This window comes from Amblyomma mixtum, chromosome 2 (assembly GCF_055824585.1).
Source record: "Amblyomma mixtum isolate Tamu chromosome 2, ASM5582458v1, whole genome shotgun sequence".
Taxonomy (NCBI): Eukaryota; Metazoa; Arthropoda; class Arachnida; order Ixodida; family Ixodidae; genus Amblyomma; species Amblyomma mixtum.
Window position 1 is genome coordinate 284,247,410 of NC_143013.1, and position 12,889 is coordinate 284,260,298.

Sequence of the window (12,889 nt, forward strand, 5' to 3'; positions counted from 1 at the left end):
CTGAATAATAAACACATTTTCATTTTCTGACAACCGTGGCAGGTGGCGCGGCACAACCGTGGCAGGTGGCGTGTCCTAGCGAAACGCCACCTGCCACGGCGAAAGCGAAAGAATGGACAACCAGAAGATGGCTTCCATGGGAAGATCCCGAAGCGTGGCTAGCAGCATAGCACGCCACCTGCCACTCAAGAGGTGTGCCCAAATTTCGATTTACCGACTATCGTAAATTGTCTGCCCATTTTTCACTTGAAACTGTTTGCGCACCTTGCGACCACTATTTGGCTCCTAGAATTATTTATCGCGTAATTTCGGACAGTTGCAGGGATCGAGTGGGGCCGCTGTATAAATTCCGCTTTCTGTATAGCATGGAGGAGTGATATAGTCATAACAAAAAGTGCCGAATACTGCCTACTTCGGCTAGCTTATTGGAAGACTCCCTCCGGACAAGAACGGCTGTACTCCTCTATGTTCTGTCCACTACTAAAGGAGATACGACAAAAGATGAAACTCACACTCGATTAGGCCCCCTACAGAAGAATGGCCCGAGGGGCGAGTTGGTGCATGATGAACGGCGGCGCATGTAGTGCCCCTTTCTTGTGCGCATGTGGTGTCCCTTTCTTGTTAGTGTCCTTGTTGCGCCGCCGTTCATTTCATCAGGCCCCCTACCCTAGGATTCGCATTTTCTTCGAGTAGGTTTCTGTCCAAAAAACCATAAAAATCTGAATAAACAGATTTCCATATTCTCCTTATTACCTGTTGTGCAAACTAGTTTTTGTGCCGCATCAGTAGTTGTTTGGGCACTCTTTCGAATCCAACGGAGAAACAAATAAAAACGCATGTCTCATAACAAGCCAAGCATGACAAAGCACATTTGATGAGACATCATCTTGCATGATAGGGTGAAAATCTGCGCTGCACACGACGTATTTGAAGAAACGCGTACGTACTGCCTTTGGCATCTGTCCCATTGTAAGCTTCCAGCTTCAAAAAAAAAAAAAGGCAGTTTAGCAGGCGGTTTAGCATGGCTAAGTGCGGAATATATGTACGGTAACACTATAGTTACGGTGGATGGACACTTCAGGTACTTCATGCTAAAGGCTATTGACCTAAAGGTCTTTACCACAGAGGCCAGAAGACATTTACCACGAAGGTCTTCATCATAAAGGCTTTTAATATAAGGCCTTTTTCTAGAGGCCTTTGGGTAAAGACGTGGACGAGAGGTTGCCTCCAACTAGCTGGGCAGGTGGGCCGCCTGCCACAAAGCAGGCTTGAGGGACGAATACGCATACGAATTACCGAAATCGGAAGGTGCGCCTATAGTATTGGTTGGTTTATGGGGTTTAACGTCCCAAAGCGACTGAGGCTATGAGAGACGCCGTAGTGGAGGGCTCCGGAAATTTCGACCACCTGGGGTTCTTTAACGTGCACTGACATCGCACAGTACACGGGCCTCGAATTTCTCCTCCAAAGAAATTCAACCGCCGCGGCCGGGATCGAACCCGCGTCTTTCGGGCCAGCAGCCGAGCACCATAGCCACTGAGCCACCGCGGCGGCTCTATAGTATTGCTACCGCACTAAAAAAATGAACGCCGTAGAGCCGTAAAGCCATGCATAAAATTTTGCTTTTACTGGTACCGAAAGGAGGGATGTCTGCATGACTGCACAAATTTGTTCAGCGCCACCTGAATGGCTTTGATTTATTACGGCAAAAATTGCCGCTCACTATAGAGATTTCATTTCACCTTCTAGCTCGAGTCTGACGTCATATGACAACAAATCGGCGTTAGATGTCCATAGGTCGAGAAGGAAGTTCATATACGATAAGAAGGCGCCCGCCCACAGCTCGCCGCCTGCTGGGGTGCCATGGTACGTAGGCGCGAACATTGATGTAACAGCGCCGGATCACGTACTGCGGCTCATCACTGCTTCTTGCGTCCTCCAGGTTTCGGTGGCTTCGGTCGCCTGGCCTTGAGGACGCGGGAAACGGGACCCTCTGGCTCGCTGGGCTCAGGCCTGACTCTGCTTGCAGCCGCAGGGTCGACACTGCCCTCATACTGACTGGGAGTCAGATCGCAGGGGGTCGTCTGGCGAGACGCCACGCTTCCGGACGTCCTGCTGGCCGCGTCCTGCGCTTCCGCAGCCGAGTGTCGGCGTCCACGACGTCTGGACCCAGACGGCGCGCTGGACGCCGAGCAAGCGGTCGTCGTCGTGGTGTTGGGCGTCGGACCTCCGGGCGTCGTTTGCACGGTGGGCGTGGGGGCGCTGCTTGAGGTTGGACGCTGAGCGCCTTGTCCGCGCGGCCCGGGAGATGTCGCGCTGACTGGCGCCGGATGGGCAGCCATGACCCCGATGGGCGCAAGGCAGCGGTCTGGGCGGGGGCTCGGTCCTGATGGGTGTGGCGGTGGGGTGCGGGCCAGGGAACCGGGCGTCAAGACGGGGGGCCAGGGCCTGCCGGGTGACAGCGCGTCCGGAGTGAGACCGCTAATTGGCGTCCGGCCGATGATTGGCGTCGGATCACTGAAGAGTGCCGGGTCAATGGCCGGTGACGCGATGACGGGCCTCGGTCCTAAGGGTGCCAGGGCGGGGGAAGTCGGTCGTAAGGAGGGTGGACCAGCTGCCATCGCGTCATCACCAGCCATCACGTGGACGAGGTTTTCTTCGTCGAATGCCTTGCCATCGGTTGCCTCGTAGATCTTGTAAAACTCGTACAGGAGGGTCGTGTAGTACAGCTAGGAAAATATTATGCGCGTGCAAACAGAGGTGTCAGTGTCCACGGGCAGAGGGATCACACAATATTCGGCGTTGTTCGAGGGGTGCTAAAGTGACTGGTTATAGGATTATGTCTTAGGATAACCTTTACAGAGCGATATGCGTGTTTCGGCAGTGATGGAGAACTTGCTTTAGTTGATAATACGTAGAAAAAGCAGACATATATAGCCTTATTTGAGGCCCATGCGGTTACCTAGCATGACCCATCCGATCTATGCATGCCATTTTTGTCCTCTTATACAATACCAGTCGTAACTTCACGATCAGGTCGCTTATAATGATCTGATGAAATAATTTTGCCGCTAAGTGATCTGCGCTATAAAGTGCAAGGACCTGTCCGTTCAGTAAGAGGTTTCAGTGCACAAAGAGGTTGTGAAACTCTTAACTCGGCGCCTGCTGGTGACATATGCGATTTTTGCTTAGTCTTTCCTCCGCGACAGTCATTCCTGTGGTGGTTTGTGGAAGGATTCGCAAGTCTATGGAAACGGATCTTGGAAATGGGGAGAGCAGACAACACACGCCGGTGCCCTTCAGTTAAGTCAGCAAGCATGTATGTGCTACTGTGCGTGTGGAGAAGGGGGAATTAGTGACGAGTCTGGGCTCGACGGCGACCGCCTTGGAGTCAAAGCTGCATATTTCGTGGGATGGGTGCGGTGCAGAGGTGCCAGCGATGAGGTTGGGAAGGGATGTGAACAGGTAGGATCTATTGACGGGATGCCGGCCTTTTGCGACATCCAACCGCTTTTCCCCAGACGTGCAGACCATTGCGCAACTCTCTAAGCACCACCTCACTTAGAGCAGGAGCATTTTGCACGCCAAATGAACAATTACACAACTCCTGCGCTCAAACAACTATAACAACTACACTGACTTTTAAACGGAATTTCGTTCCACCCAAAATCGTACCCTCTTCCTCGGCCTCTGAGATGATCGTGACGATGACCTGTTCTCACTGCGTTCAGCCATGGTCACCACTCTGACGCGGATAATATGGACATTCACGGGTTGCAGGTAAAGAACTAGTTTATCAGCTTGCCTGCGATTTTCACAACCGGGCCGGGTAATCTCCTGGGTCAGCACACCAACGAGTGGCGAGGAGAATGCATATGCATTCTCCTCGCCACTTGAAACGCTACTACAAGCAGCTTTTCGATGACCTTATCCGTCTTTTTGCGCCGCATTCCTCCTCTGTTCCCCAACTACACATCCTTCGTGACGTTTTAACCAACGCCCTCACCACACGAGTGAAATCTACCGCTATCGACCCAGCTGTCCCCCCTCTCTGCTGACCTAGAGCCCTGCCTTTTCTTTTGTGCAGTCTGTATCAAATCCCTCTAATGAGGGATTTGATACAGACTGCATTTGATACAGACCCACCCTCACCCTGCCTCTTGGCGTGCATGGCTGGACTCTACCGCACTGGAGGGTTAAGCCGCCCAGGTCCGTCAAGCAGCCGACCTTACGGGCGCTCAGTTTGTTGCCTGAATAGACAGTGTTACTTCCCTTTTAGTATTAATGCGGAATGAAGTTTGCATACCTTCCAGTGTGCGGATAGGATGATCCAAGGCGCCCAGAACACAACAATCTTCAGCTGTACATGGGAAATGTATGCGACCTTAGTATGTTTGCCCATGACCATCGCCAGTCGGGCGAGAAGTTCACATTGCAACAGAGACAGCAAGGGACGTGTCGCAGAGGATGCTAAGGTAGCAGCTCATTTCTGTGCTTACCTGCTGTCTCAGGGTAATGCCGTCTGCGTCCTGCCCCGTGTACTGAAGCAAGAGAAAAAGAGAGAAAGGAAGACAAATTCTGGTTGCCAACGCCAGTTACTTCACGTATTATTCAACGCAGTCTTCACATCCAGCACCGGAATAAAACTGGCATAGTTCTTTTCGCAGTCTAGATGGGGAAACTATGTTCTTCTTTAGGTTAGAAAAGTGCAGTGGACGAGAGAGAGGCCACATTGACGACTCCCAAAAATAACGTACTTTATACTGAAGGCCGTGTGGAAGCTGGAACTGACCATTTTTGGTTTGGTTTATGGGGTTTAACGTCCCAAAGCGACTCAGGCTATGAGAGACGCCGTAGTGAAGCGCTCCGGAAATTTCGACCCCCTGGGGTTCTTTAACGTGCACTGACATCGCACAGTACACGGGCCTCTAGAATTTCTCCTCCAAAGAAATTCAACCGCCGCGGCCGGGTTCGAACCATCGTCTTTCGGGTCAGCAGCCGAGCACCATAACCACTGAGCCACCGCGGCGGCTGACCATTTTTCTATCGGATTCTGAGAACACGCTATATTTTCACACTAGTTCGTCATTAGTCGACGCCTCGGTGCCGATAGTTACGAAGGCCAACCGCGACGACCGCGACATGTCTGCGGCGATTTGTGCGTTTGGTGCCCTGCTTAAAACGCCATGCATTTAAGTATATAGAATGATAGGTTAGCTTTCAGGCATGTCAAATATAGATGTTTAACGAAACACCTGTCTTCGCTGAGAGGAAAAATACTCCGTAAACGCCGTAAACCGGTGGTAACAATGCGCTTTCCCTCCCTGTGAATGATAGCTGCTTTAAAGAAAAGCGACTTCTATGCTGAGAAAACGACGTACTTTTTACGCGAGGCGGTTTCCATAGAAAGGATTGCGTACAATTCGTTGCGAGGCTCGAGAAATCGTTAAATAAGTTGGAAAGTAAGGCAGTAGAGGAATCGTTTCGCTCGGCTGGCTGGCCAAGTAGTGGCGCGTGTTTAAGCGACGTTACGCCTTAACGTCAAAATTTGCTCCAGTCTGGCACAAAATAGAAATTCTGTTGCTGAGTTGAGGACTGCTCGGCTAAAAAAAAAAAAGAAACAGCTTGCATCCGGAAACAGCATGGCGGTATTGTGACTGGACCCACCATTCGAGGAGACAAAAGTGAAATGCTCTAAAGTCGTTCTTTCATCATCTTGATCATAACTTCAATGAAAAGTCGGATTAGTTTCCACATTTCTAGCGTTTCCTCGATACTCGCCCCTAAATAGTAGAAATATATGAGTCTATAGTAATTTTATTAAAAAAGAAACACTTTACTCTAGAAATAAGATCACCAAACTAGGCAATTTCCTGAACGACTAAGAACAATAAAACTGGCGCACTTGCTAAAGCACATACCATAGACCGATAGCAGTATTCATATTAATTTCATCAGCTGCTGATGTGCAGAAGTTCGACCTTGAAATTGAAGTGTTTTTCTGGAAATGTGAGCTATAGGTTCTTTCAGCACGTTTTGCTTTCTAGGACGTGACACCCACTTTTGCTTCATATGTACACATATGTTGCGAAATGTGGTTTGTATAATGCGGCGAGGATATTTTAATCTTTCGGTAACACAAACAAAAACGCGTTGCCATTTCTACCGCCTGTATCGTAAATAATACACCAGCCATTTTAGGGCTACCTATAGCTCAGTCAACCGTGCATGGCTCCAGTGTGCAGGAGTAATAGATATTGAGGTACTGACTTCCGCTACGGGGCACTAGCATCGCTAGTGCACTGTAGCATCGCTCCGGCGGGTGTAAACACGGTAAACATCGCATGATTGCTCGGTCGTGCCTGACATGCATCCTTTCGAAGAGATATATCTCACTCACCCATTTGGGCGGGTATCGGAGCCCGGCGAGGTTGGCCCCGCAGCAGAACAGAAGTGCCGCGCTGTTCCACACCACGAACACGCCCAGCACACGTGAAATTACTGCCTGCGTCGATTGTAAGGAAGCAGGCTTCAGTGAACGAGTTCTGCGCTGAATGTGTAAAAACGGCAAGCGCTTATAGCAGCCGATTATTAAGGAGAGCAGAGTGAGTTGGGCAGAGAAAAACGATAAAAGGGGACGGTTAAGATGCGGAATGACAGCAGCGGCGTTGATTGAAAGAGACTCAGGATAAAAATTACCGGAGGCACTTAACGGACTTACATGCGACTAATGCGAAAGCATCGCAACTCTATTCCAATTATATTTCAGTTCCATTTTATTTTAATTTTGTTCCAGTTATATTTCAGTTTTATTCCTATTCTATTCAATTTCTATTCTATTCCTTTGAATTTGGTACAGTTGTAAGTACAAGTACTACAACTGGTTAACATTTCGTATTTTCCTGTCTTTGATGACGTAACACTATTTTGACCAATCGCTAGCTCTGTAACGCTGCCAATTTTGGGGCGACGAAGGGTTTTTGTGTCGATAAGCCTACTGATACTTTCGCATGAATAATGTCTCAGCGGAAGTCAAGGTTAAGTCAAAGAGTGCGCCTAATATTGACTCTTGGCTAAGACGGGCAAAGACGGGCAAACCTCAACCAACTGGAAATTCCAGCGTGAACCTATGAGAACCTAGCTTTACTCTACACACACAAGAAAATCATTATGTTTCCGTGCAGTTCTTCGTACATTAAATAGCACGAAACATACTTATGATCGTTGTCCGGAATCCTCGTGTAGGACTTTCAGAACATGAGCCGTAGGGTTTTTCTATGTGCGCTTAATGGGTAAATTCCCGATGAATTCATGATGCAATACTCTGATGAGTATTTCCTGAGCTTACGCAGAAAATTTGCTGATGAGTTTTTATGGGCATGTGGAGGGCACATTCCTAAGGAGTTTACGGGTTTTCTTTTGAGGAGTTTTTCAACTGATATCGAATTTATGTTACAGCAAGCGCGGATGTTTTCCCGTACTCAGTTACATCGCTTGGGAAGCCTGTTTGTATTATGAAGGCAAGCCTGAATGCCTACAGCATCTGAGCAATTATCAGATGACGTAATGCTCTAGAAAGTCAAACAACAACAAAACACCCCCGAGGTCGCATTAAGCACCAGATATTCTGCGAACCGCTCTCAGATACGAGACAATCGTTTACTCACAGGGTCCACGGTGGATCCGTTCGGCCTGTCCTAAGTTTTTAAAACAAAAGAAAGGAATAAACATGAAAATAGCCAGCACAACAAAAACAGCTCTTGCTTAGTTTTAATAGAAAAGGAAAATACGTATCAGTCTCTGTAATTAGTACCTTGATTCGTTATTCATTTTTGCCGCAAGCGATTAGGGAATGGAATATGTTACCTGCAAATGTTGTTAACTGCAAATATCTGAGCAGTTTTCTTTGTAACCTGTCGTAATTGTTTATTCGAACTTTTTAGCCAGGCATTGCGCGTACTTTTTTGAAGAAATCTTTTTCCACACTGTGCTTTATTTTGTGCTGTTTAATATTCCGTCATATATTTTGAAACTGTCTCCCATGATTATCCCTTTTACAATGTTATTTCAGTTGTGTGAACCTTCTTTGTGAATTTTTTTTGTGACGTACCTAAAAAAGAAAACCATCCTGTCCCTATTCCTGCAACCGCATCGGAAGAGGCTAGCAGTATGTTCCGAATAAATAAATAAAATAAATAAGCTAATAGCGCAGCTGATTTGGATGCGTCCTTTGTGGCTTCTCGCAAACGACAACCTTTTGAGTCCCTCAGTAAGACAGCTTTCCCCTCAGCTACCCCCTCCTCTCTTTTAAGAACGATCACAACAATCTCAGACTCCCTTCCTTGGAGACGGGGATTCCATAACAACGTGTTGCATCATCGCTACTGCCGCGAACATGATGAAGAGAAGACCTGCGCCAAGCGCGCTATATCGCAGGTGGCGTGAATGACGGTGCTCACCGCCTGCCAAAGAAGTAGGATGACCAGTGCGTCGCTGAAGATGTTCAGCATGCATTCGACGGCGAGCGTGGTGTCGAACAGGGCCCCGTCGACGGCTGCGGAAGAGAAGACGTTGGGTGATGCCTGTGTCTCCCTTCGGCTCGACGCCCATTCACGCACATCAACTCGACAGTAGAATCATGAACAAAGGAAGTTTGCTTGAAGCAAAGTCTACGAGGAATCCTCACTACAAGGGTCGCCTTCAAAACGAGGGAGCAGCCGATTATCACAAACTCGGCAAAATACCGCGTGCACTGGTGTAAAGGCCGCGCTTCTATTTTTTTTTTCTCGAGATTTTGACAGTATGCGGTACTTACACGTAAGCGGCATTTTTACGCACATGTTTTTCACTATGGCTGAGCCCAGATTATGTTGTTAGTGGCTATTTATTGCTAATAAGAAAATAAAAAAAAATGAAGGAGGAGATGTTGCTAGCCGCGGCATCTGCCATCGAAGCCTGAAGCACCTGAGCCGAGGCTCGTGGATATAAAAGGACAAGGAGAGGAGAGAGAGAAGGAAAGAAAGGGGGGACCAGATTATGTCTGTGCCCGGTTTTTGGGACGACCTGTTTTTTCCTACATATTACAACTGGCCACGCGAGGAAAATTCAAAACCAATTTCCTTGCGCGGACTTTTTTTTTTTATCAGCTCCCAAAGTCAGACGAAAGCCTTCACTCCAGCTCAACCCTTTAACGAGTGTATACGGGAATCACGTCGCTGTTGTGGTCACCATGAGTTCAGATAGGGCAGGTTTTCTGCATTAATGCTTTTATATTTTCCTCAGATGCGTATGGCATCAAAACTGCGGTACTGACAAGCGCTGAGCATAAAACTGAGTTGTTACCACGATCATTATTTATTAGAGCAGGTAATGATAACGCTGTATGTTGGCAGTAATAAGGAAGATTTTTTTTCCCCTGTAGCTGCTCATAAGGAAATGTCGCAGCATATTGTACCGTAACCTGTACACGACGGATTCGAGAGTTATAGCATAGCGTGATGCGCGATCCACTATAGCGTCATCCGCTACAGTGGGGCACTACTACGTACGCGCTGATTGGTCCTGTTGTGTTTCTACCCCCCCCCCCCCCTTTAACTCCCTTTGTGTTATTTATTCACAAAGGAAAATTGGGTCACTGACCAAGTCAAGAAATGAAAAATGACGGTTCTCTTTGTGTGTTCCCGTCACACCTGTGTCCACTTCGGACCACGTGGGCCCGATCAAGCCGCTACCGTGAACAATCGCCAAGGTCGACAACCTCGCGACGACCATGGGAAGTGAGATGCTTGGAATGCCCCTCCGAGCCTCAGCGGATTAGTGTGGCAGGAATGTCAAAGGCCATTGTCAGCCAAAACCCCAGCGAAATTCCTTGAACGGAGTGCAGCGGCGACGAAGGCAGGCGAGGCCCAGGAGCTATTGTCCGAGCAACCACCGTGAATGCGGAGGCGACCTGGCGGCGCCGTCACGCTGGCGGATAATTGAAGAATTCTGTGTCCCCGACTCGCGTTCTGGGCAATCGGCGGGGAGGCAAGTTCATTCCCCTGCTGAAAGACTTCAGGAGATTCCTTTCCCGCGGGGCTGGATGAGTCAGCAATCTCCCCCTCTCTTCGACCCAGCTGCGACAGAGTGGACAAGCTCGCACCTGCCCAGCCGTGGGCGGTAACAAGAGGGTCCCCTTCGGTCCATCCGATTGGACAGTGCTCGTCGACCATTTTTCCCCAGCCAGGGATCTGGGGAAACCGGACGATATTTAACTCGGCCGTGAGTGTGGCCGAGGAGAAGCCTGCTAGCTCCAGTCGACTACGGTTGACGAAGACGTTCCCCTTCCACTGAGAGCCATTCTCAGTCCCGCTCTATGTAAATAATGTAAATAAGTGTATAAAGCGTTTTTCTTTCACTTCCCCTACTCCCCGTCTCCGGCCCACGTTCCTTCCTCCTTCGGCACTGCGGCGGTGCTCCTGGACCCGTTGCCTGGTGGGACACGCTTCTAGCATCGACAAATATATCAACTAGGCAACGGGTCCAGGAGCACCGCCGCAGTGCCGAAGGAGGAAGGAACGTGGGCCGGAGACGGGGAGTAGGGGAAGTGAAAGAAAAACGCTTTATACACTTATTTACATTATTTACATAGAGCGGGACTGAGAATGGCTCTCAGTGGAAGGGGAACGTCTTCGTCAACCGTAGTCGACTGGAGCTAGCAGGCTTCTCCTCGGCCACACTCACGGCCGAGTTAAATATCGTCCGGTTTCCCCAGATCCCTGGCTGGGGAAAAATGGTCGACGAGCACTGTCCAATCGGATGGACCGAAGGGGACCCTCTTGTTACCGCCCACGGCTGGGCAGGTGCGAGCTTGTCCACTCTGTCGCAGCTGGGTCGAAGAGAGGGGGAGATTGCTGACTCATCCAGCCCCGCGGGAAAGGAATCTCCTGAAGTCTTTCAGCAGGGGAATGAACTTGCCTCCCCGCCGATTGCCCAGAACGCGAGTCGGGGACACAGAATTCTTCAATTATCCGCCAGCGTGACGGCGCCGCCAGGTCGCCTCCGCATTCACGGTGGTTGCTCGGACAATAGCTCCTGGGCCTCGCCTGCCTTCGTCGCCGCTGCACTCCGTTCAAGGAATTTCGCTGGGGTTTTGGCTGACAATGGCCTTTGACATTCCTGCCACACTAATCCGCTGAGGCTCGGAGGGGCATTCCAAGCATCTCACTTCCCATGGTCGTCGCGAGGTTGTCGACCTTGGCGATTGTTCACGGTAGCGGCTTGATCGGGCCCACGTGGTCCGAAGTGGACACAGGTGTGACGGGAACACACAAAGAGAACCGTCATTTTTCATTTCTTGACTTGGTCAGTGACCCAATTTTCCTTTGTGAATAAATAACACAAAGGGAGTTAAAGGGGGGGGGGGGGGGTAGAAACACAACAGTCCCGACGTGGCAGGCGCGCACACAGCTGACTGGAACGTGGCGCCATCTGGCGCCCCCATTGCGTTCTGCGCACGCCCAGTGCGCCTTGGGGAAGTGGATCACGGTAGGGGATAGCGGATAGCGCGTTAGAACTCTCTATTTAGGCGTTAGAGTTTGTTCCAGACCTTTTTTTTTTGAACACGCAAATATAAGCGAAACAAATACGTGCAAGGACACCGCACTCCTGAACTAGGGCCAGATATCATAAATAGAACGTCAATGTTTATTTTGATGAAGTATTCAGCTTTTATGTGTTGTTACCTGAACAACATGACGAAGCCGAGCCGAGAAATCTGAAGCAATAACTATTCCCCACAACCCATGCACTAAAGGTTTCAACAGCTAAGTCACGCATGACGTCACAAATCTCTCACGGCACAGGAGGTATACAAACGGCCTTAACGAAATCGTTACCTTAATTAAAAAGATATCAAATATACGCGTTGCCTCTATTATAATGAACGGCTCGTGGGCGCCGTAACACCCTCAGGATCAAACCATGTACAAAACTTCGCCTTGTCTGTTATTTCAATGGTACGAAAACAAGCTCGCAGCTTCGAGCATAGGAAATTTTCTCTTTGAGCTTACCTGCATTAGCATATATATTCGCCTAGGTTCCCTGTGCGCAACGCATATTCACCTTTCACTACAGTTCGCTTTGTGCATGGTACCGAAAGGATTCCTGCGGTGTGCAGCCGCCAAAAGGACGACGAATATTCCGCGGCGCCGCGAAACACACACACTCACGTGCCCCGGTTCGATGAAAGCCGTACGAAAAGCGCACGATGCCGACGAGGTTGGGCACCTGCGAAGGTAGCCAGAGAGGCCACTCTTTTACCGCGTTAACTCTCTCGCTCCTAGGTTTCTCGGTCTTTAAGTCGCTCAGTGACGGCAAACTACAAAGAGGTAAAAGCAATATTAAGCCTCACTGGTCAAGCGCTGGCTGCACATACCATATGTATCCCGATGAGGTAAATGGCGTCCTTCCTCGACGCGATCATGTCTTCTTCTTCATCTACCGACGCCCGCACGTGACGAGGAGGAAATGATGATTGAGAATGATATTGATAATTACGGCGATGACGACAATGGCACTCCTAGGCTCAAGTTATGCCAGTGCCTATTTGGGTCAACGGCAACAGCGCGCATCGAGGAACCTTACATGCACTACCTCCGAGAAATATGGTGATGGCGGAGCGCTGGTTGTGTGTAATGCGTCCGAAGGCAAGACACCCCGAAATCACAGTGGCTAGAATGCAGCGTAGAATATAGCATGAGCACTGATGACAAATACGACTATCGATGCACTTAATGAAGGTTTTTAGAGAGTACATTATTTCGTAGCTAGGACGTGTAATGCGGAGGGACGGTTGCTCGGTGTAACAGAGTGGATTCCAAGGGGAGGCAGAATGGGAAGGGGGGGGGGG

General features: G+C 49.4%; 1 protein-coding gene across 1 annotated transcript; it reads right to left on the reverse strand.

Moving 5' to 3' along the window:
- Window positions 1-1,919: 1,919 nt before the first annotated feature.
- Window positions 1,920-12,463, reverse strand: LOC149364305 (uncharacterized). The gene is made up of 7 exons (XM_089568666.1): window positions 12,416-12,463; window positions 12,210-12,267; window positions 8,460-8,554; window positions 6,401-6,505; window positions 4,500-4,541; window positions 4,307-4,360; window positions 1,920-2,729 (listed from the first exon to the last, which is right to left on the reverse strand). The coding sequence occupies exons 1-7, from the start codon at window positions 12,461-12,463 to the stop codon at window positions 1,920-1,922; spliced, it is 1,212 nt and encodes a 403-aa protein (XP_089424792.1).
- Window positions 12,464-12,889: the final 426 nt, after the last annotated feature.